The sequence below is a fragment of the Quercus robur genome, chromosome 4, assembly GCF_932294415.1.
Source record: "Quercus robur chromosome 4, dhQueRobu3.1, whole genome shotgun sequence".
Classification (NCBI taxonomy): Eukaryota; Viridiplantae; Streptophyta; class Magnoliopsida; order Fagales; family Fagaceae; genus Quercus; species Quercus robur.
The window spans coordinates 78120774-78146134 of NC_065537.1; the positions used below are offsets into that span (position 1 = coordinate 78120774).

General features: G+C 36.4%; 2 protein-coding genes across 8 annotated transcripts in view; one reads left to right on the top strand and one right to left on the bottom strand.

The window, feature by feature from the left end:
• Positions 1–19492, top strand: part of LOC126723837 (putative disease resistance RPP13-like protein 1) — a 28285-nt gene extending 8793 nt beyond the window's left edge. The window contains exons 1-3 of one of the 7 annotated variants that reach the window (XM_050427758.1): positions 13476–13683; positions 13837–18160; positions 19086–19492. In XM_050427758.1, the coding sequence (XP_050283715.1) occupies positions 13896–18104 (4209 nt within the window). In that variant the 5' untranslated portion in view covers positions 13476–13683; positions 13837–13895 and the 3' untranslated portion in view covers positions 18105–18160; positions 19086–19492. Of the gene's footprint in view, positions 1–13475; positions 18161–19085 lie in introns of those variants that run through there. The other 6 variants (XM_050427752.1, XM_050427753.1, XM_050427756.1 and 3 more) reach the window with 6 other exon arrangements.
• Positions 19493–20590: 1098 nt separating this feature from the next.
• LOC126723839 (protein RETICULATA-RELATED 4, chloroplastic-like) lies at positions 20591–24869 on the bottom strand. The gene is made up of 9 exons (XM_050427759.1): positions 24110–24869; positions 23082–23150; positions 22812–22943; positions 22631–22684; positions 22505–22549; positions 21551–21690; positions 21278–21403; positions 21108–21186; positions 20591–20950 (listed from the first exon to the last, which is right to left on the bottom strand). Exons 1-8 carry the CDS (start codon positions 24686–24688, stop codon positions 21138–21140), a joined length of 1194 nt encoding a protein of 397 aa, XP_050283716.1. The 5' UTR covers positions 24689–24869; the 3' UTR covers positions 20591–20950; positions 21108–21137.
• Between the last annotated feature and the right edge of the window lie 492 nt (positions 24870–25361).

A 25361-nucleotide genomic window follows, 5' to 3' on the forward strand; every position in this document is an offset into this window, starting at 1 on the left:
GCATTTAACACATTAAAATAATATAAATAACACAATAAAATAATATAAGAGTTGCTACAATGAGAGTGAAAGTGAGAGTCTAGGGAGAAAGAGGCTGAGAGAATTAAAAATCATTAAAAATACATATATAAGCTCTGATTTATTAGAGTTAACTGTAGCTGAAAGTGAAAAAATTTTAGATATAGGACTTTTGATATGGCATGGTTTTTATGGTTTTTTAAGTTGCTAAAACACTTGACATTGAAATGATCCAAGACAAAATAATAATAATAAAAAGGTAAAGCAATTTGAAGAATACTTGCAAAAGTAAAGTGCCCACTAACCAAAATCAACAAAAAGAAACAGAAAAGTAGCTTGTTGAGGAAAGAATATTTGCAAAAGTAAAGTATCCACTTTGTTGGGTTTTGGAGGCAAAAGTTGGGACTGCGAGAGAGACACTGAGAAAGACAGTCTCTTTGCTAAGTGCCTATTGACTCTCTCTGCCCATGAAAGAGAGCGTAGACCAATATACATATTTAGAGTCTATTTGGATATCGTTTATTGTTGAAAACTGAAAATATTGTAACAAAATAATTTTTAAATGTATGAATCGTACCATAGGATCCAGTTTTAAAGAAAAATTTGCATAAATTAATGATTGCAGGTCCCGTGAATAGTACACGGGACCCAAAAAACACTAGATGCACCATCAAAAGAATTTCAACAACATCCAAACGCTCACTTAGTGTGCGTTCCAGCATTTTGCTAAAAAATGGTGGGTTCTGTGCACTGTTCATAGGACCTGCAAATGTTTAAAAAAAAAAAAAAAACAATTTTAAAAATGGGTCTCACGATACTAATCACACATTTAAAAATTATTTTGGTACGGTATTTTTAGTTTTTAGTTTTCAACAATAAGAGGTATTTAAACAAATCCTTATTATGGAGTTGGACATGGGTCAAATGCTTTAGGCCTACTCCAACTTCATTCGCCAAAGGGACGGCCCAGCCTCCATTAAATTTTTTTTTTTTAATTTTTATTCTAATTAAATACTAGCTTCATCCAAATTCTTTTGTTAACATACTCTTTAAATAGGATTTTTTTTTTTTTTTTTTTTGGGAGAATCCTCTTTAAATAGGATTAGTCTATAACTCAGACCTGGTGCATATTCACAATTACACACATACCTTATGTTAAGTTTTTGTGGCAAAATCGTATTTTACCCCTAGCTATTTTGGTGGTTGGCAAATATATAAATCTCATTAAGCTAGCACATAAACCTTGAATTGAAATTATTAGAAAATTGTAGCATAAATAAAAATCTTTGAACTACACACATTGAATGAGGCTACAGTGTTAATATATCTATATAACACTACGAATTATATCATGAATGCGTTACCCAAAAACATTAACATGGTGTTTGACTGGTTAAAAAAAAAAAAAAAAAATCTAATGTTTAAGAGTTAATTATTTACTTTAAAAAAATTCAAGGACTATAAATCTATAATTGAAATGTAAAACGTTCAAAAGGGTATATTAATACGTCAAACAATAGTAATTCTAAACCATAAAAATAGAAAATAACAAAATTTAAAGAAGCATTTGAAAAAAAAAAAAAAAAAAAACTAACAAACAAATTTCCCCTTCAACTTTGAGGATATCTAAAGGTCACCAACTGTAACATGTGTTTACATCTCTCAATATATTTGCCATCATTTCTATCTAGCTTTAAGATATTTAACTTGAATATTGGATTTCAATAGTTTTTTTTTTTTTCAAGGTTTCCTAAATCAATTTGGAGAAGTATAAGTGGGTTCCAGTTAGCTCAACTGGTAAAGTTTCTGATGGTTGAATAAGAGATTCGGGGTTCAATCCCTGCTTACACCAAAAACCAATTGGTGTCTTGGTCTGATGATAAAAAACATCATCAAGAGCGGATGCCATAGGTTGAAACTCTCTAAAAGAAAAAAAAAAATAGAGAAGTACAAATATTAGATATTTGTAATTCTTCCCTTACCTATCTAGTGGCCAAAATGGCCAAGTTTGGCTAAAATATATAGTGTTTTACCACTATTTGAGAAATATTTAGTGATCTACTACCTTTTTGAAACTCAACAAAACTTGAGCTCTTCAAACTCGAGCACTTCAAATATTTGAACAGGGCTTTAATGTCAACAAAGCCTGGATATCAAGCATAGGGAAAAGTGAGGACCTATTGTTGTAGGGGAGTGAGCATAAAAGTCTAACTTTGTCGTGTGAGTGTAAAAGTCTTTTTTTTTTTTTTTTTTTTGAAGGAGAAACTTGTATTTCAATAAACGAGAAAAGGAGTACAACAGAGGCCAAGAAACTACTTTTTTTTTTTTTTTTTTTGAAAAGAAGATTTCATTGCAACGGAGAAGAAGAATACAGAGAAGACCGAGAAGGCCAAAAAGAACCTGCAGAGCCGGTCTTAGAGCAGAAGGTCTGCTTGTACAATGGATTCTAAAAAAGAAGGGGTAACCCCATACCACACCTGGTGTGAGCCGGTCCTATGAGCAAACTGAGCTAGTTCATGGGCTACATAGTTGAAGGCCTGGCTTAGGAATCTAAAAGTGCAGAAAGCAAAGGAGGCTTGAGCTTGGATAATATCCTGTATAATGTGTCCATACAGAGTCCCAGTAGTAGAGTCATTGATTGCATTAACCACGTTAGAGACATCACTTTCACACAACACACAAGGAAGATGCATCTCTTGAGCAAGCAAGATACCTTGCTCCAAGGCAATGATTTCCACTAATTCCACCGGGTAATGGGACTGGAGGGGTTTGCAGAGGGCAGCAACTGTATCACCCTTGCAATCTCTAATGATGACTCCAATGCTAGAAGTTCCTTCAAGCTCTGATGAAGCCCCATCCACATTTATTTTGAATACACCAGGAGGAGGAGGCGACCAACAGCTAGAAAGAGTCGGTCTTGAGAAGGGAAGGTCTGTATAAGCTGCATTAGTGAAGTCTTTTATGGAATTCCTAGCCGTTTGCCAAACCTGTGAGGGGTGAAAGCATTTGCCTTCGTGGATGGTTCTATTTCTATTGTACCAAATTGCCCAAGCAATAGTGAAGAAAGATTCTAAAACATGAGAGGACTTATGTGCAAGAAAGTACATAGCTGAATCCGGAAAGGTCCAATTGTTTCTTTGGAGCCATTGCACACCATCAGCCCAAAAGCTCCAAACCCGGATAGCAAAATCGCAGTGAAGCAAAGCATGGTGAACGGATTCTGTCTCCTTGTTACAGATTGGACAGTCTTTATCTGTGTTAATACCTCTGGCACACAATTTTTCCCTTGATGGCAGCCCATTAATGCAGGCCCTCCAAGCAAAGATCTTAATCTTTGCAGGAAGGTTAAGGTGCCACAAACTCTTCCAAAGGGGTTTAAGCGAATCTCCCTTAGAGCTACCAACATCATCTTTTCTTACGAATATACTGAAGGCAATATGGTAAGCACTCTTCACAGTAAACTCACCCCGAGTGTTTCCTAACCAAATTAGCTTGTCCTCAGGCAAACGTCGGCTAACAGGAATCCTTAGGATTGTGTCCGCTTTAAATGGGAGGAAGATAGCACGAATGACATCAGCTCTCCACCACTTAATGGCCGGATCAATGAGGGAGAGACCATGGGGAAGGTTAGAAGGTTATTAGGGGGGTGATGACTTTATGAGTGGTGGGGGTGGGGAGCCATTTGTCATCCCATATGTGAATTTGTTTGCCATTGCCCACTCTCCATCTGGTTCCCCTACGAATGACTTACACACTATTAAATATGCTTCGCTAGGAGTAGGAAGGATTAGAGCCAAGTGTTGCACTGAGGATGTCACCAGAAGGAAAATAATGCGCTTTGAGGACCTGGGCAATGAGGGAAGTAGGATTTGTAAGGATTCTCCAGGCTTGTTTTGCTAGCATAGCCAGATTAAAAGCTTTCAAGTCTCTAAAGCCCAGGCCACCTTTGGACTTAGGATAGCACATTTGTTTCTAACCAACCCAAGCCATCTTTGATTCGTATTGCTTTTGGCCCCACCAAAAGTTCCTTGTCATGCTTTCCAGATCCTCACATAGGCCCTGAGGGAGCTGAAAACAGCTCATGGTGTAGGTGGGGATAGCTTGGGCTACCGCCTTAATAAGAATTTCCTTACCCCCCATGGAGAGCAACTTCCCATTCCACCCCGCAAGCTTTTGCCCAACTCATTCCTTAAGAATGGAAAAAACTTGTTTCTTTGATCTTCTAATGAAAGACGAAAGGCCAAGATACTTGGAATGCTTTGAGTCTTGCATCGGCCCCAGAATGGCAAAGATTGATTTTTTCAAATCTTGATGAATGTCTGGGCTGAAAAACACAAAGGATTTATCAGTGTTGATTTTCTGGCCGGAAGCATCTTCATACCTTTGGAAGATTTGCTTAAGTTCTTGGCACTCTTCGATTTTTGCTTTACAGAATAGGATGCTATCATCTGCAAAGAAGAGATGAGTAATGTTAGGGCAATTCCGAGAGATGGAGATACCGGTGAGAAGGTGGTTTCTAGCTGCCTCATGGATAATGGCCGAGAGTCCCTCAGCACAGAGGAGGAAAAGGCTAGGGGAGAGGGGGTCACCTTGTCTTAGACCCCTAGAAGGAATAATGTTCCCATAGGCCGCCCCATTGATTAGGACTGAATAGGAGACCGATGTGATGCACTGCATAATAAGGCTCACCCATTTTGTGCAGAAGCCGAGTTTTTCCATAACCCGTTTAATAAATCCCCACTCCACCCTATCGAAAGCTTTGCTCATATCAAGTTTGACTGCCATAAACCCCTCTTTCCCCACTGATTTGTGATTTAAATAATGCATTAATTCGAAAGCCACCAAAACATTGTCCGTGATGAGTTGGTCCGGGGTAAAGGCACTTGATTCTCAGAGATGATAAAGGGGAGAAGGTTTTTTAATCTGTTGGCCAATATTTTGGAAATAAGCTTGTAAATTACATTGCATAAGCTTATGGGTCTAAAGTCAGTCATTTTCTTTGGGCATTTGGTTTTTGGAATGAGGGAAATGTTGGTTTTATTGATTTCGGACATGGACAAGTTATTATTAAGGACATTCAGGACTAGATTTATGACACTATTCCCAACAATACCCCAATATTTCTGATAAAAAATGGCGGACATACCGTCTGGCCCGGGGGCTTTAGTGGGATGAATTTGCTTGAGAGCCGTATCCACTTCTTCTCTGGTAAAAACACGAGTAAGACTTTCATTCATATCCCCAGTCACTTTAGAAGGGATGGCCTCAACAATATCTTCCACCCGAGTAGGGAAAGAAGTGGAGTAGATGGTTTCAAAGTAGCCTACAGCAGCCCGGGCAATAGAGTCCTTTTCCTCACACCACTGGCCATAATCGTCCCAAAGGCCCAAAATTGTATTTTGCTTACACCTTTCAGATGCATGGGCGTGGAAGAATTTCGTGTTCCTATCTCCCTCCTTTAACCAATGTGCCTTGGCTCTTTGGCCCCAATATAATTCTTCATCCTCTAACAACTCATTCAACTCCCTTCTTAGACTTCTAATTTCGCCATTCATCTCTCCATTTTTATCTTGCTGCGTTAGGGCACTCAAAGCATTCCGTTTTGACTGAATTTTCTTAGGAATATGACCATAGACTGAGGAGCTCCAGCTAGATAATTTCGAAGCACAACGCTTTAAATTCGCCATAAAACCTTCCGGTGTACTCACGTCCACCCCCATCCCCCAGGATGATTTGATGATGTTTCTGCACTCCTCATTTTTAGACCATAGGGCTTCAAAATGGAAGCGTTTGACGTTGGAAGCATATTGGGATGGAGAGTTAGTAAAAAACAAAGCACGATGGTCGGAGGTTGAGTCCACAAGGTGGTAAACTCTCGCTCCTTCAAATTTCCCAATCCACTCAGTGTTAGTAAGAGCTTTATCTATTCTCAACTGAATTCTATTCTTCGCTTCTTGCATATTACACCAAGTAAAGTTAGTCCCCACATACCCTAAGTCCAGAAAGCTACAGAAGTTCACAACATTTCTAAAGCTCTCCATTTGATGCTAGGGACGAGTGATGCCCCCGTCTTTTTCATTAACAGATAATATTTCATTGAAATCCCCCAAGCATAGCCATGGGAGTTGGAGCTGACTGTGTAAAAAAGCAAGAAGGCGCCAAGATTCATACCTCCGGTGAGTTTCCGGGTGACCGTAAAACCCCGTAATCCTCCACTGAAAATTGCCTTCAGACTTTTTAACAATAGCATCAATATGGCTTCCCGAATAACTATTAATATCCAGGTTAACTTCTCGAGTCCATAACAGGGCCACACCTCCACTACGACCTCTACTAGTAACAATAAGACCATTTGCAAAACCTATCCTATTTTTAATTTTTTCCATCCGTTTTACTTTTGATTTAGTCTCCATAAGGAAGACAATCTCGGGCTTCCAACGTTGCACCATATCATGCAACGCCCGAGCTGACCGGGGGTTCCCAATTCCCTGGCAGTTCCAACTAATAGCCCTCATTAATTTCGTCAGCTTCTATCAATTTTCTCTACCATATTCCATACAGAGCATATCCAGATAAAGAGTAAAGAGAACCCAAAGGCATGAACGGAACAACAAACAGGGTTTAAAGCAAGGAAAAAAACCCAATTTCAGCCAATAAGAAATACTCAAGCAAAAAAGGCTACTTACTGCTTCATTAAGATAGCTGCACCTAGCCAAATCACACCCGAACTAAAAAAATCCTCCCCAGCCGGAGAAAACCTCCCCCAAAAAGAAAGGTTGCTTGAGCACACATCAACCGGATGGCTCGAGAAGACAAGCTCCGAGCTGGAGACCCACGGACCAGAAAGAGAGGAGCATTTGCTGATGATCTCAGCTAATAGAAAACAGCTTTCTTTCTCTCACAATCCGCCCAAAGAGAGAGAGCCGACCGACCTCTGTACCGAGACAAAACTGCCCGGACTCACAGGTGAGCCAATTGGACGCCTCCCTGAGCAAACACGCAAGAATGGGTAGGCAAAGGGGTAGGTCTAAAGGGTTTTAGGGGAAGATTGAAAGGAAAAAGCGGTTTTAGATTAACGGAGAGACCCACGGCCACCCTAAGAAGGCATGCATGGGAATGGGTTTGTACAATGTGGGTAAGGCTCTATTAAGTTTAGAGGATTGATTGATAGGGAAACAGGTTTAGATGAGAAAGTTAAGAGGAGTGCCACACGGAGGTGGAGATGAAACCACACAGAGATGGTAAAAGAAGATCACACGGAGGTGATGGGTAAAGGCCACACAGAGGTAGAGAGAGAAGCTCCTACTAGGGAGAGAGTCTAATAAAGGCCAAGAAACTAACAGATTATCCTAGGCCAAATTGAAATAAATGAGATAAACAGGGCAGGGTAACCCCCTTCCAAACATTGGAAACTCGGTCACATTTAGTAAATTAGGCTAGCTCATGAGCAGTCCTATTGTAAATCCTTTTCACGTGATGGAAAGAGCAGCTAGAGAACACAGATTTCGCAGACACAATGCTATGTACTAGATGGCCCATAACGCCACCATTGCAGTCATGAGTAACAAAGGAAATGACAGAGGCAACATTAGACTCAAAAATCACATTAGAAATATTCAACTCTTGAGCCAAGAGTACCCCGTGCTCCAAGGCAAAAAATTATGTAAGCTCGGCTGGGTAGTGCATAGGTAGAGCCTTACAAAGAGCCGCGACGACCCTACCCGTACCATCTCTTATAATAACCCTGACGCTAGAAATTCCGATGCCATCAATGGAAGAAGCTCCATCAACATTTACCTTGAGAAAGCTAGAGGAAGGAGCGACCCAGCAACTTTGAGTAGACGGCAGAGAGGGAGAGACCAATGAGAAAGCCTCCCTGTAATCTTCAACCCTACTCTTAGCCATTTCCAGAATTTGCAAAGGAGGCAAACCAATCTCACCATGGAGGAGCTTGTTTCTGTTGTACCACACCGACCAGGAGATGGCAAAGAACAATTCGAGGTTCAAAGTAGATGTGGAAGAGCAAAAATAGAGCACCAAAGTCTACCTACTTGTTTAGTAATGTAGGAGCACTTAGATTTCCATAGGCAAAAGTATTGTACCTTTGGTGAATTAATTTTTTGTCAATAAAAGTGTCTTTGTTCATGTGTTCTAGTCAGGGGCGGAGCCAAGGGGGGGCGAGAGGGGGCAGTTGCCCCCCCTAAGCTCGCCAAAAAAATCATGTATGATATACTCTTATTATAGTTGAAAGTAGTTTGCACCATCCACTGACAGAAAGCTTCTCAAAAGCAAAAAACTAGTATTCTCCTTATGGTAAGTCCTGGACTCTAGAATCAAGATTGAATAGCAGGTGCCAGTCCCACAAATTTTTAAAAAATTAAAAAACTCTCCCATGCCTTTATACACGTTAGTAGAAGTACACTACTTAAAAGCAAGCAATGCTAATAAACAAAATATTTTCCACAACAAATTCCACAACTTTTAAGATGTTATTTATTTTCATTTTGGTTTATCATTGACATTATTTTATTGTCTACATTTACAAATTGTCAGCTCAATGATTGTGAAAAAAAAAAAAAATGGTGACTCTAGACTAACTGTTAAAGGAAACCTTAGAGCATCTACTAATCTTTCTCTTCCTTCTCTTCACAATTTCAAATTTTGAATTTTTGTTATAATCCAAAATTTTAACTACTTAGAAGAATTAAAGAAGAAAATTGAATTTTACTTAGTTTTTTAAAAGCATTTCTGACAATGAGACATGTATACAACTTTGTAGGCATATTGCTATATTCTTAACACTTTTGTATTGATTTATTTTTTCAATTTCTTTGAAGAAATAATCAAATTATATGATTAAACTATACGCATTCAAGTTAATTTATCAATTTGATTATCATTAATTAACTATTTACATTGAGGGCATTTGAGTCAATTAAACTAAGTATAAAAAAAAAAAAAAAATTAAAGTTTACATTTGTATTAGATTGTGTGTGACAAATGACAACTACATTAGCATATAATTGCTTATTTATTTGTTATTAATATTGAATTGCTATTTTTTAGAATAATTTTACTTTCAATCTTTTCTCTTTTAATCTTGCCTCCCCTAAATTGAAATCCTGGCTTCGCCACTGGTTCTAGTCAACAGTTAAAGCATAGTAAAAGACAACATATTTATCTAGGAGTGTGTTGTATTTTCCTATAAAAACGTTTATGTCAAATTTTTAAAGAACTCGAGCTCGAGTTTCATATTTTTTATGGAACTCGAGTTTCATGTCAAACTCAAGTTTCACAAACTCAAATTTCAAAAAGATAGTAAATTACTAAATATTTCTTAAATAATGGTAAAACACTACATATTTTAGCCAATAGTGTTATTTGGCCATTTTGGCCCCTCTCTAGCTCGGCCTTCTGTTTAGTTGGGATGAACCCAAAAAAAAAATCATTTGTTGAAAAATTCATCAAATTAGTGGAGTTGTCTTAGTGCCCGTTTGTTTCCACGTTTTGAACCCAAAAAGCGCTTTTTGAAAAAAGCCAAACCAAAATATGTGTTTGGTGAAGCCCAAAACGCAACTTTTTGATAAAAGTTGCGTTTTGGGCATAGACCAAAAATAAGGAGAAACGCGGAAATTTTTATGGACCCTCAGGGGTCCATAAATGAAAACGCGCAATGCGCGTTTTCAGTAGGTTACCGTTGCAAAAATAAAATTACGGAAATACCCATCAAATAGCACAAACCCACGGTCACAATCCAAAAACACATACCAAAAATACACATAGAAAGACAGAAAGAAAGAAGAAGAAGAGGAAGAAGAAGATGAAGACGAAGATTAAAATCATTACCCAAAACACAAACCATAATCCAAAAATACAGAAATCAAATAGCACAAACCCACGGCCAAACAACCATAAACACATAGAAAGACAGAAAGAAAGAAGAAGAAGAGGAAGAAGAAGATGAAGACAAAGAAAGACGAACCCACAGTGTTCAGTTCAGGTCATGAGGCTTCTCAATTTTCAGTTCAGGTCCGCGAGCAATTTGCTTCACATAAGTCAAGAAGCGGAAGTGGAGATCTTTTGGAAATCAAGTGGAAAAAAAAAAAAAAAAAAGAGAGAGAGAGAAGAAATTGAGAGAGCCGGAGAGCTTTGGAATTGAGAGAGCCTTCTGGAAACAAACAGAAAAGGAAAAAGGAAAAAGGAAAGAATGAGAGAATGAGAGAGCCTTCTGGAAGGTGGAGGTGTAGGAAAAAGGAGAGGGTGTGGACAAAAGAGTGTACACGTGTGTGGTGGGATAAAATACAAGAGAAAAAAAAAAAAAAAAAAAAGGAAAAGGTAACGTATGGAGGGAAAAAAAAAAGGAAAAGTATTAGAAATCACAATTCCAAAATATTACCACAATATTTTCACAATATTTTCACAATAAATTTTAAGTAATTAGCTAATATTGATGAGTAAAAATATAATTTTAGTAATGGGTTCAAATTAGAACCAGTAATAACTTTTCATATAAGATTTTGTTATGATTCTTGTAAAAGTATTGCAAAAAATATTGTGAATGTAACACTTTTTGTTGAAAAATATAATTGTTGAAAATGAATAGAAAAAGAAAAATAAATATTAAAAAAGAATAAATTTGATTACAAAATAAAAATTAAAAAAGTGGATAGGCAAAAGATAAATGTCATTATTGATTGTCCAAACAGTACAAAAATTTGTCTAACCTGCTGGAGATACTCTTATATATACATTGTCCTTTTTGGTAATTTATCCCTTAAATTGTCACTTTTATAAGTGCTAGCCAAACTGAACACTCAGCTTTTTCAAAAAGCACTTTTTAACAGTTTTTACCAAACACTCAACTTTTTGAAAATGCACTTTTTAAATTATGCACTTTTTGAAAACTCCACTTTTTCGTTATGCACTTTTACAAAAAACTGAACCAAACTCACCCTTAGTTTGAAAGCTAAGTTCCCTACATGGTAGAAACCGCGTCCTTAAAAAATGTGCCTAAAAGTTAAAACTAAAGATACTTGATTAACATATGAAAGTACAAATCTGATCAATTTTACACATTTGAAAGCATGGTTTTTTGATCATTAACCATTATAATCAAATAACAGAGAAAGCATAAAAGCATAGTACTTTGAATCCAAATGAAATAAAAAGAAAAATATTGAACCAAAAGAGAGAGCACGTTGAGTAAAAAGCCCCCAAAGCCTTATTAATAAGATCTTATTGGGTTCAATGAATTAGACACAATATAGATTAGTTCAAAGTTTATATGAATTTCCTTATTCTATTTTCAATAAATCAAAGTAAAATTCATTGGTGTCGAACATATTATTTCAGTTATTATCTGATCATATATATTCAATGGTGGTAACATACAAACTCAAAAACATAAATAGTTCGAGTGGATAAATGAAACACACACAACAATAACGTAAATTTCATGTCATTTTCCATCTTCTTACTCAGACTAATCAAACAGGAGAAAATTCATTTCTCCTTTCCATCTTCTTACTTTACGTGTAATGTCATAATCGTGGGCTACTCAAGACTTTTCATAAGTCATAGTGTTATACTTTTCTTTTCATAAAGCTGCCAAAGCTATATTGTGGTTTCTGGTTTTTGCTTCTTTCGTAAAGTCTTTATATATATATATATATATATATATTTTTTTTTTTTAAAAAAAGTCTATCTGAAAAAAGAAGACTTTTTGCAAAAATAATAGTATTCTCTACTCGTTAAAGTGTGTGTTTGACTCTATATTAAAAAGTCAGTTTATTTTACTATTCAGTTTAATGAGACTATAACATAATCACTCATCAAAAGGTAATTCAAATATTTATTTATTATTTGTCGAAATAATACTAATTACATTTCTTTTCATATCAATTAATAAGTTATTTGTAATAAATTTTTTTGTAACTTTAATATTTTCCAATATTTATTATGTTATTATAGTGACACCAATCACAATCATTTTACATTAATTCGTATACTTTTTATTGTAATTTTTTAATTATTTGTAGTTACTATAGATTTGAACATATAATGTCCTCTAAGCCTTCTATAATATTTTTTTTCTTTTTTATTAATCCAATAGAAAGAATTTATGATATCAATTTAAAAATAATTATTTTTTTATCATCGTATCAAAATACTAATTAATTTTTGATATAAAAGATATTTGAACCTAAATCTTTCATTCCATAACAAATATCCCATAAAAATGTTAAATAACTTAACTTTAACATTTTTCTTTTATCATATTTCACATGCTTCAGTATTAATTAGATAATAGTATATGAAGGTTGTGTTTGGCATTAGTTTAAAAAATCAATTTCTTTTACTATTTAACCTATTTTTACTAATATTTAATTTATTTTTACTACTATTTATGGTTCCATTGTACTTATTGGTACTAATTATGAGTCTCATTATATAATTTCAACTACTTTTTAATTTTATCTATAATACTTTCAATAAAAAATTTTAATTTCAACTAAATAAATTATTCTAAACTCAAGATGTACTTTACATGTCACATCACACTCCCAATTACAATGGATCTTTTACTTTACGGGACAATTCTTTTTGGTACAAAAGCTTTGAATGGAGATTTCCACCACCGTGCTGAAACCACATTTCACTCGTTGACAAGTCAAACTATGCACGTTCTTGGCATTGCTCTCCTTTGCTTGGACTTTCCGTTATAGCATTGACTTGTTAATTAGTAATATATTCTTATTGAATCAAGTTCACACATACTTGGTTTCTCTTAATAAAAAAAAAAAAAGTTCGCACCTACTTGATTCTTAAAAATAAAAAATAAAAGGTTCTCACCTAAACATAAAACAATTTGAAGTCTCTAATATCCATCGTAAGTCTATTTCCCATATGACAATTGGTTCATGCTAATTCATTGAATTTTTCACATTCAGATACCATGCTATAGCAATTAACTGGAAAAGGCTAAACTCTTAAAACTAGTAATGAACCAACTTGGCATCCTTTACTACCAACCGTTCTCTATCTTTTTGAGTTTACGGTGCAAGTTCTAAACCATAACCAAATTGCAAATTGCAAATTGCATATACCTCTGCCAATTTTTTTACTATTTTAATTACTTTTTACCAAATAAGTCAAATCCAAACGGAATTGATAAATCCTTTACCTGCCACATCACACTCCCAATTACAATGGATCTTTTACTTTACGAGACTATTCTTTTTGGAACAAAAGTTTTGAACGGAGATTTCCACCATCCTGCTGAAACCACGTTCACTCGTTGACAAGTCAAGCTATGCAGGTTCTTGGCATTGCTCTCGTTTACTGGGACTTTCCACTATAGCATTGACTTGTTAATTGGTTAATTAATATATATTCTTATTGAATTAAGTTCACAACTACTTGATTCTTAAAAATAAAAAATAAAAGTTCCCACCTACCCAATGTGAAGTCTTTTAAGTCCAATAGCCATCTTAAGTCTATTTTTCAAATGACAATTGGGTCATACTAATTCATTGAATTTTTCATATTCAGATACCATGCTACAGCAATTAACTGGGGAAGGCTGAACTCTTAAACCTAGTGATGACCCAACTTGGCATCCTTTACTACCAACCATTCTCTGTCCAGCCTTTTGGAGTACACATTGTAAGTTCCAAACCATAACCAAATTGCAAACTGCACAACAAGCTATCAAAGCAGCAAGCCATTTTTAATCCTTTCCTTTCCTTTCCTTTCTTTTCCATCATAATTCAGAACCCAGATTCCTTCTTTGTCTTATAACTTAGACCATGTTGGCAGAGGTGTTTCTTGGAGCAGTTCTTCAAGTGCTGTTTGATAGGTTGGCACCCCGTGAGGTGATGAGCTTGGTGTTCAGGGAAAGTGTCAAGAAGAAGCTGGAGAAATGGAGGCAAACCCTGTCGGCGATTCAGATGGTTCTTAAAGATGCTGAGGAGAAGCAACTGACGGATGAAGATGTGAAGCAATGGCTGGAAGCTATCAGAGATTTGGCTTATGATCTTGAAGACTTATTTGATGATTTTGCCATTGAAGCTATGCAGCGCAAGTTGAAGGCAGAACCTGAGTCTGGTAGCCCAGCAAGTATGGTTAGAAACTTAGTCCCTACTCGTTTTACTCCTAGTGCTGTTAAATTCAACCTTACGATGAAGTTTGAGATTGAAAAAATCAGTAAACGGTTAAAAGAAATAACTGAACAAAAAGACAGACTTGGGTTGAAAGATGGTGGTATGTCTGTAAAGATATGGAAAAGGCCATCCAGCACAAGTGTGCCATATGGACCTGTGATAGGCAGAGATGAAGATAGAAAGAAGATTATAGAACTCATTTTAAAAGATGAGCAAACTGATGATGCTAATTTTCATGTCATTTCTATTGTTGGTATGGCTGGGGTTGGTAAGACAACACTTGCTAGGCTTGTGTACAATGATGATGCAGTTAAGCATTTCAATCCAAGAGCCTGGATATGTGTGTCTGATGACTTTGATGTTATGATGGTAACAAAAGCTCTTCTTGAATCAGTCACTTCCCAACCCTGCCATCTCAAAGAGTTGAATGAAGTTCAGGTGAAGCTGGCGAGTGAATTAGAGGGTAAAAAGTTCTTGCTTGTTTTAGATGATCTTTGGAATGAGAATTATGGCCTGTGGGAAGCACTGCTACCTCCTTTCAGTGCTGGAGCAGCAGGGAGTCGAATAATCGTGACCACACGAAATGCAAGTGTTGGAAAGGTGATGGGAGCAGTTCAGTCTTATAATCTGGATTTCATATCCGACAATGATTGCTGGGCAATATTTGTCCAGCATTCCTTGATGAATGAAAATGTTGGTAGACCTGGGAATTCAGGCCTAATTCGTGAGAGAATTCTTGAAAGGTGCAGGGGATTGCCTTTGGCAGCAAGGACTCTTGGTGGCCTTTTCCGTGGTAAAGAGTTAGATGAGTGGGAGGATATAATGAATGGCAAATTGTGGAGTTCATCAAACATGGGAAGTGACATATTTCCCATATTAAGATTGAGCTACCACCATCTCCCTCATCATCTAAAGAGGTGCTTTGCTTATTGTTCATTATTCCCAAGGGACTATGAATTTGAAGAGAAGCAACTGATCCTGCTTTGGATGGCAGAAGGTTTGATTTATCAAGCAGAAGGTGATAAGCCGATGGAAGATTTAGGTGGCGAGTACTTTCGTGATCTACTGTCAAGGTCATTTTTTCAGCAGTCAAGCAGTAATAAATCACGATTCGTGATGCACGACCTCATCAGTGATTTAGCTCAATGGGTTGCAGGAATAAGCTACTTCAGGTTGGAGACTAAACTGGAGGGCAACGAGCGAAGCAAAGTTTCCAGAAAAGCTCGCCATTTATCTTTTGTTGGTAGCAGATATGATGGAGCTAAGAAGTTTGAGGCAATTTCTGAATTCAAGCATTTGCGGACCTTCCTACCACTAATGGCACCATATGTTGGGTACTCCTATCTGTCTTATCACATTATTAATCAATTGCTGCCTAAATTACAAAACCTACGGGTGCTTTCTTTGAGTGGATATCGCATAGTTTATCTACCAGAAACAATTGGTGATCTCAAGCATTTGCGGTACCTTGACCTTTCTCGCACACAACTCAGAAGCTTGCCTGCATCAATAAGCACTCTTTACAATTTACAAACATTGCTATTAGAAAATTGCTCTTCTTTAAAGTTCTTGCCTCCTGATTTTGGTAAACTGTTCAACCTGCGTCATTTGAATATTTTTGGATCAAATTTATTGGAAGGAATGCCTCTAAGCATAGGTAATTTGACTAGTCTCCAAACATTGTCCAACTTTGTTGTGGGCAAAGCAGATAGTTTCTGTGTAATAAGAGAGCTAGGGCCCTTGGTGCATCTTCGAGGGACACTCTGCATCTCAAAATTGGAGAATGTAACTAAAGCTCAGGAGGCAAGAGACAGTTATTTATATGGTAAGCAAGACCTTAATGAGGTTGTGATGGAATGGAGTAGCAACCTTAATGAATCACAAGATGAAGAAACCCAGTTGGAAGTACTTAACATGCTACAGCCTAATGTGAAGTTGAAAGAGCTTACTGTGAAGTGCTATGGCGGAACCAAATTCCCAACTTGGATAGGAGATCCTTCATTTTCTAATTTAGTGTTCCTAAGGTTTGAAAATTGTGATAACTGCAATTTCTTGCCACCAGTTGGGCAACTACCCTTTCTCAAAGATCTTCTCATTAAAGGAATGGCTGGAGTGAAGAGTGTTGGCCGAGAGTTTTATGGGGAAAGTTGCTCGAGATCTTTTCAATCCTTGGAGATCTTGCATTTTGAGAATATGCCAAGATGGGAAAACTGGACTCCTCTTGGAGTTAATGAAGCATTTCCTTGCTTGCGTAAGCTTTCAATCATAAGATGCCATAATCTGGTGAGAAAATTGCCAGGCCATCTTCCTTCATTAAAAAAGCTTGTGATTCATGGATGCTGGAATTTGGTAGTTTCAGTTTCAAACTTACCAATGCTGTGTGTATTAGTAATTGAGGGATGCAAAAGAGTGGAATGTGAAAGTTCTGTTGGCTTTGGCTCACCATACTCCATGGTTTTTTCAAAAATTTCAGAGTTTGGAAATGCAACAGCAGGGTTAATGCATGGAGTAAGTAAAGTAGAATATTTGAAGATTGTTGATTCTGAAAAGCTCACAACTTTGTGGGAGAAAATACCTGAAGGGTTGCACAGACTCAAATTCCTACGAGAGCTGTCTATTGAAGACTGCCCAACACTAGTTTCCTTTCCAGCATCTGGTTTTCCATCCATGCTGAAAGTAATTCAAATAAAAAGCTGCAGTGGTCTGAAATCATTACTACCAGAGGGAACGTTGCACAGCAGAGAAAATGCATGTCTTGAGCGGTTGTGTGTTGTTCGTTGTGATTCTATGAAGTCCATTGCCAGAGGACAGCTACCAACAACTCTAAAAAGGTTGGAGATATCTCATTGTATGAATTTGCAGTGTGCGCTAGACGAGGGAGAGGGTTCTTCTTCTTCTTCTTCAGTGATGCATGATGAGGATATGAACAACAGAAGCAAAACTCATCTTCAGTACTTAGACATCAAATCATGTCCATCTCTCACAACCTTAACTTCAAGTGGCAAGTTACCTGCCACGCTTACACACCTCCTTCTGAGGGAATGCCCAAAGCTCATGTGTTTGTCATCAACAGGTAAATTGCCAGCAGCACTTCAATACCTTGAGATTCAATCAATCTCAAAGCTGCAGAAAATAGCAGAGAGGTTGCACCAGAACACATCCCTTGAATGCATTAAGATTTGGAATTGCCATGGCCTTAAATCCTTGCCGGATGACCTACACAACCTCAGCAAACTTCGCCAGTTCCAAATTTTTTGGTGTCAAAGTTTTTCTTCCTTCCCAGCAGCAGGGTTGCCTTCAAACCTGAGAGTTCTCGGGATCAAAAACTGTAAGAATCTCAAGGCCTTACCTAACGGTATGCGCAACCTCACTTCTCTTCAGAAATTGGATATATCTAACCGTCTAGACAGTCTGCCCTCTCCACAAGAGGGTTTACCTACCAACCTAATAGAACTTAATATGAATGACCTGAAGTTATACAAACCAATGTTTGAGTGGGGGTTGCAACAACTCACTTCTCTTATAAAACTCTCCATTCATGGTGAATGTCTAGATGTTGATTCCTTTCCAGGTGAGAGGAAGAATGGGGTCATGATTCTGCTGCCAAACTCTCTCTCAATTCTATGCATTTCATATTTTCAAAACCTGGAATGTCTGTCCCCCAGGGGGTTTCAAAACCTCACATCTTTAAACCAACTAAAGATCTATAATTGCCTAAAGCTCACATCCTTACCAAAGGAGGGCCTGCCTCCCTCACTTTCACAACTTGAAATCCGTAATTGTCCTCTGCTAAGTCAACATTGCAATAACGAGAAAGGACAAGAGTGGTCCAAGATAGCTCACATCCCTTGTGTTTTGATTGACAACAAATTTATCCATGAAACAGTGACAACAGATTCATTCACAACACAGCTCAACAGGTGAATTCCTGATTTTGCAAACAAGAGGATGTTCAACTTTCGCATTGCATTGACATCTAGGTAAGTCATTTATTAAATCTCCAAATTTATATGTTTACACAGCATACATGTCCAAACTTTTTATAGGACAGTGTTCAATATTTTGTATATTTAGCCAGGTAAACCCAGCCCAGTAACAAAATGAGAACCAAAGCTGAGTTCTGTGATAACCTCTTACATGCTTTTTGCAGTATATGCCTTACTATATTTAAGAACCTGCCATAGCCACCTCTGGTTTTATAGTTTTCATCACTAACTTATTTTCATTTTATACTTACACATAGGTTTTGGCATATGCCTGGACATAAAGGAAATAAATTACCCACCATTACAGATTCATTGCATCTTTGAGAATATTGTCAATGAGAAAACTAACTCAATATTTATGTCATGCGGTTTCACTATGTTCTAAGCAATGAAATTGGGGTCTGGAATTTTACCATTTAGAGGCTAATCAAACTCCAGACTGTTATTGACGATGATTTTACTTCCTAAAATCTCATCCAGTTATTGGGTTTGCACATCAGCTTCTCATCTAGGGTCAATGGTCCATAAATTCTTATCTATCATGCAGAACCTAAGCAGATTTCTTTTCTGCCATAACTACTACTACCCTACATCAAGTTATTGTTCAAAGTTCAATGGATAATTGGATATTATCGTTTTACTTTCTCCTTCTAATTTGATGGCAGTGTGTATACTCTTTAGTCTAACTAATTCTTTATATATGGTGCCATAACCTATGTGAAGCGTCACATAATAACCATGGCAACTGTCTAATATAGGATTGCTGCATATCTGCATCACTAGAAAGTAGATACAGATAAAAATATTTCTTGATGAAATTTTTTTTTTCCCAAATTTTCATTACAACAGAGGAATTCCGGTAGGACTTCTTGCCCTTTAGGTACATCACTGATGAATCTTACTGTCTTTGTGCTTGCAGATAGTTCGAAAGGCAGATGCAATTCGTTTCAACTTTCCATGTGGTGTGTGTGGAAGGAATATTTGTTTTTGTCTTGTTGATGTTTGTTTACTGTCTTTACTATGTCTGTTAGAGATGGTGGCTCATATACTGAATTGGAAAGTAACATCGGTCTCTAGTCTAGAGGCCTCATGAGTGGAGTGTAGCAGAGCGCAACTAAGTGGAGGCCATGAGGCCCAGTGCGGCTTTGTTTACCCCTTCATTGGGAAATTCAATGTCCTGGTTTTGGGCTTTTTTAAAGGCACTATAATTTATTGTAAACCTTTATTTTTTTTTTCTAATAGTGAATTTTCCCACCGCATACTCTGGTGGATGTAAGCATATTTTCAAACCACATAAATCTCCATGTCAATTTTCTCTTTTCTCTCTCTTTTTTCTAACATTGCTAACATCTGAAATCTTCAAAAGTGGTCATGGCCTTTTACAATTTGTTTCCTAAATATTTTAGGACTGTTAACTCTATTCTGCAATATTGATGCCAATTATTTTTTGGCCTTATTTTTATTCTCTTCCTCTTTGTATTGTTTTCACATCAAGTCAGGATGCATTACTGTAACTCTATTCTGCAATATTGGCGGCCAATTTCTTTTCCCTTTATTTTTATTCATTTCCTCTCTATCTACTGTTTTCTCAGCAAGTCTGTAACCAAAGGATGCATTATTGGAGAAAACAATACTCAATATTATCTAGCCAATTGTTCTTTGTGAGCGGTTTTGCAATGTTCTTTGCATAAAAGTACAAGTTCACATTACTAGGTGTACATAGGACTTAACAAATGCCTCTCTTAATGTAAGAGGTCTCTTATTTGATAATAAGAAACTTTGCTAATTGAGTTAAAAAGAACCTACGCATTGATTTAAACTAAAAAGAAATCAATTGGCAATTTAGCTTGATTATAAAAAAAACAGTCATCATGGAACAAACATCGTAGGTTTAATATCCTATCGTATATAAAAATTAAAATTAAAATTAAAAAAAAAAGATTAAAAAATGACCCCAACTTTTTGAAGTACAATATTCAAATTACAAGAGGGAGAAAATACTATTTTGGGGTCATTATCAATTAGGTCCTTACATTTTGGTAGCAATCAATTTTTATTAGTGAGTTCATAATAGGTGACCAAATTGACAATGACCAAAATGCAAGGACCAAAATAGACTTTTTGCCTCAAAAGAATTTGTTTGATTGCGGATACTTATAGTGTTATTTAAATACATGGAGCAAAATGTCTTCAAACAAAAATTACTGCGCAAAATAAAGCCATAAAGTATGAGTATAGGAGCTTTAAAAGAAAAATAACAACGGAATTCCGGGAAGGGACATTGTCCTTTTAACTGAGGAGCATGAAGGACAGGCAGGGCTACTTGGCATAATATCAAGTAAAACCAAAACATGGATGGATGCTATTTTGCATAATGAAAAATTTGCTTTAAATTGGAGGAATGGAGGAAGAGGGGAACCAATCAAACCATAACATGGATTATGCTTCATATTGAAACTCAAGTGCCATAAAGGGAGCCAAATGAAATTTACTTAACAATTAATAAATCCACATTAACAAAGCTGTTACGCTGCTTTGCCCTCCAACTCTCCAAGGCAAACGCTAGAATGCATTCTTTAACCACCACAAATATAACAAATAGAATTCCGAATAGAATTTATTTTAGCCACCCTGTTGTCAATGCCTGCTCAGTTCATACCACACCATTAGAATGGCACCAACACCAATTGTCTAACATGAATGAGACTCAATTTATAGTTGGATTTTTCTGCAGTTGTTCACAAGTGACCACGACATGTGGGGATTCAAGGAAATTCTTGGTACCTATGACATTCATTATAATATCTTTACATCCACACTTCTGATTTCATAAAATAAATACACAATGTACAAAACCAAAGAACCCAAATTGATCTACCATCATCCTCTGCAATTGCACAAATAGAAAAAAAAAATCTATTCAAATATAAAAATTACTTACAATAATGATGAAAATGATATTTTCCAGCCTCTACTCCCGTATCTTTTGGATTCCAGTCCAGCGTGCATAATCCACCCACCTGTTTGCAGAATATATAAAAGACCTTGAGAAGTGAAAAGAAGAAATACGAAAAATTGACATATGACATCCTAGGAGATCTCAAATCTTACATCAATGACCCCAAGAATGTGTTGCCAGTTCGAACAACAAAGCAAATAGCACTCAGAATAATCTTGTGTTGATGCAGCATGGGCTCTAGGATTCGTTGTTCAATTATTCCAGCGAGAACTTGGTACCTGTTAAACAAAGAAAGCATATAATTTGTCCTGTAAACTGACTATTGTCTGTACATACAGATGATGATCAGCTATTACTAGCCTCACCTTTTCATGACTTAATGAGTATTATTATGTTATGATGTGGTTGCAAATAAACCCACATACCTTAGATTACTAGAAACTGCCATATAAACACCATATGCAACACTGGTTGATAATACAGGCACATCCTCTGCTTCACCAGCGAAAGATTTATCAATAGCCTTTCGTGCATTGATCAACAAATTTGTTATCCCTGTACCAACCTGAAAAATGCTGCTATTAGTCGTATGACATCAAATAGAAGTGATATCATGAGCCCTAAACCAAAAAAAAAAATGATAGTTAATGATAAATTACTACAATCCCAAAAGCTTAAGCATTCCCTGTTAATAAATGGAGCCCAACAAGTGGGATTTTAAATTTTTAAATGGGAAGTATAGTGGAGATAGGGTTTGAACTCTAGACTACTTAATTTGATACCGTGATAAATTATCACTGATCTCAAAATCTTAAGTTATTAAAGAAAGGAGAATAAAATCATTTAACCATTATTCTAACAAATAGAACTTTGACATGCAGCCTCTATTTTCTACCACATAAAAGCAAACTTATAAATAACATAACACAATGCATTTTGGACACCTCATTATATGAAACATATCAAAGCCTGTTTATGAACTGTCATCAAATCCAAAACCCTGTAAAACAATCTGCACACAGTTACTGAACTACATTCCTTGAAATAGCCTTGGTGCACTATGTTTCCAGTTCTCAAACCAGCTGTATCTAATTGTGAATTAGTATGTGAAGTTATATACTTCTACTTTGTTTTCCACAAAGAATATACAAAATAAAGATAGGATAAATAAAATGTGCTTTAGGAATTAGGAAGCACCCATACTAGGACTCCTCTGATTCATAAAGTATGGTTATTGTAGATGGCAACAAACTATGGAAATTCCCTTTTGATGGACAACAGAGCACAAAAGTGGTTAGAACAAATTGAAACTATATTACAACTAAATAGAAAGAAAATTACATACAAGGCATTTCAAAACATGTATGGTTTTCACTTACCAAAGATGCACCAGTCCCAACTACAAATAGTTTGGCTCCATTACGCTGCAAAAGAGATTGATATACCATAAATTTCTGATTCATTGTAAACTACAGTTAAAATCCTTATAGTTATCCAAGACATACCACTATTGCACCTATTCTCTGTAAAAATGAATAAGATGTTCCAGCCAAAGCCACCTGCATGGAGGATTTTAGAAGAAAATAATTGATTACATTACATAAGGTTCATATAATGTTGAAGTTGAGGATCAAAACAACAGCCCGAAAGACACAACAGTTAAGAAATTATAACACAAACAATTACCTGAAACGCATTGTCAGGACAGCCATAGAAAAACTTAGCAATTGATCCAGCACCGACTGCAAGAGGTGGGCGGAGGGAAACAGTAGGAGCAGGAAGCCAGACAAGCATAAAATCTGCTATGATGGCCATCACCTAAGATGAAAACTATATCAGAAAGATGCAAATTCCATTCATTGTTGACTTGAATTAAAAAACCAAGTAGCACTTCAAATTTGAGACATAAAATCTTGTGGAATGTCACAGTAGATTCAGATAACCAAGAAAACATACCACATCAGCAAAAACGAAATCTAGCTCCTTGGTAAACTTTTCTCTACGCCTCTCCAACTCTGCTGCAGTCTGCAAGGAAAACAGATGGATAAATATTCCATCCGAATAATAAAATAATTATTTCTCTTAAACACACACACAGCAAAGAAAGCTAGAATCTTTTAGTAACAATGAGAAGAAGCAAAAAATTGTGGTGTGAAGCAGAAACAAACAAACACACATACACAGCCCAGGAAAAAAAGCTATAATATAGAAATGGATATGATTAGAGGCAAAGAATGATAGAGCATTGTGATGCAGAAACACACACAGCAAAGATAGCTAGAACCTAGTAGTAATTAGTATGAAAAGAAGAAAAGAATGATAGAGTATTGTGAAGCAGAAACACATAGCAAGGAAAGCTAGAATTTTGTAGTAGTTGATATGAAAAGAAGCAAAGAAAGGTAGAGCAGTGTGAAGCAGAAACTATTAAAATAATAATAATAATAATTCACAATTCCCTAATAGAGTAAGCTTTTAAAACAAAGAGTAATTTATCATGTTATTAGAGAAAGTAGTCCTAAATTCCCATTTAAAAAAGGTTAAAAGTCCCAAATGTTGGATCCCTACTGTGCTAGAACAATGGTTAACAAATTTCATTCATCCTTTACGGTTAAATGATTGAATTCATTGTTTTCTATCATTAACTTTTTAAATGGGAGGTAGAGTTGAGACAAGGTTTGAACTTAGGACCATTTGATACCATAATAAATTACTAATTGTCTTAGCCTTTTAATGTGGAAGATTAGAGAAAGGTTAGAACTGAAGACCACCCACACCTTTCCATGATAAATTACCTATTGTCCAAAGGTTTACATTGTTAGTAACGATGAGTTTAATCATATAACCAGGATTCTAATAGCCTTTTGGGACAGGTCGTAATTTATTTGAACAGAGCAAAGAAAGCTAGAATCTATCATTGGTGGGTATAAAAACAAGCAAAAGAGAACGGTAGAGCAGTGTGAAGAAGCAGAAACAAAAGCAAAAACCTTGGTGAAGATGCCAACACCGCACTCTATGGCAACCTTTGTCAAGAAAAGATCATCAGCAAGCAAACGCTCCTTAAACCCACCAAACTGAAGCAACCATCGGAACAGTACCGACTTCTCGAGCTCAAAGTACCTCTTAACAATCGACCCAGGTACCCTTCCAGCCTCTATAGCCGCAGCGAAGTCCTTTGGCACAGTCTCCACTGACCTGCCAGCCTCTAACAAGGCCATCACAGCCTCTTCTTTGTTCCTTTCCTTGTCACCATTGTCATTATCATCATTACCACTATCTCCACCTCTTCCTCCTCCTCCTCCTCCTCCTCCTCCTCCTTCTCCACCGCCTATGCCACCGCCTCCGCCGGTGTTGAAGGTGGAATGAGTTATGGTGGTGGGACGCTTGTGAAAGGTGGTGAAAGTAATGAGAGAAGGAGTGAAGAGGCGTGAAGTAGTGGTAGTGGTGGTGGGGAAGTGGTGGGTTGTGATGGTGAAGGTTTGAGGTGAAGAGCGGTGATAGTGGTGAGGTGGGGAGGAGGGAAGAGTGAAAGGGTTGGTGGAGAAGTTGGAGAAAGTGATTGCCATTATAGAGAGAGAGAGAGAGAGAGTTGAAGGGTGTTTGGTGTTCTTTTATTTTTGGATTTGTTTGTTTGGTGGTGAAGAGGAGGTAGATGATGGGGGTATGATGAATCAAATAATGGCAGGGAGAAAGAGATGGGTAGAAGTAGAAGAAGAGACTGACAGTCGCCACACACTTACAAGCAGGTACGTGGAGTCTTTGGAGTTTGGACACTTATCTAGTTTATAGTCATACTGTTAACTGGTAATTTTGGTGGGAGATTTTTTCTAGATCAAGGGATTATATACTATCCGTTAAAATAAAATAAATAAATAAATAAAATATCTTCAATCTTTTCATATATTTCTTTTCTGAATTTGAATTTTAAAAATTTAACTATTGAATTTCATTTCTTTATATTCTTAATATGCACCTCAAATTTGAACAATTTGATGTTATTTATTATTCAATCATTAAACTTATAAAACTTAAAATTTTAATATTTATTTGATGACATAATAATTAATTTTTGAATTTCTTGAACTTTTATAAGTATGAAAGATATAATAAGAACATACAATTTAACATTTAAATTTTCAAAATTTACACTCAATATAAAGGTATATAGGAAGTTTGAAGGATTTCTCTCTAAACTAGTTTGAAGAAAAACTCGGTTTATTGGTATGTATAATGGTATTT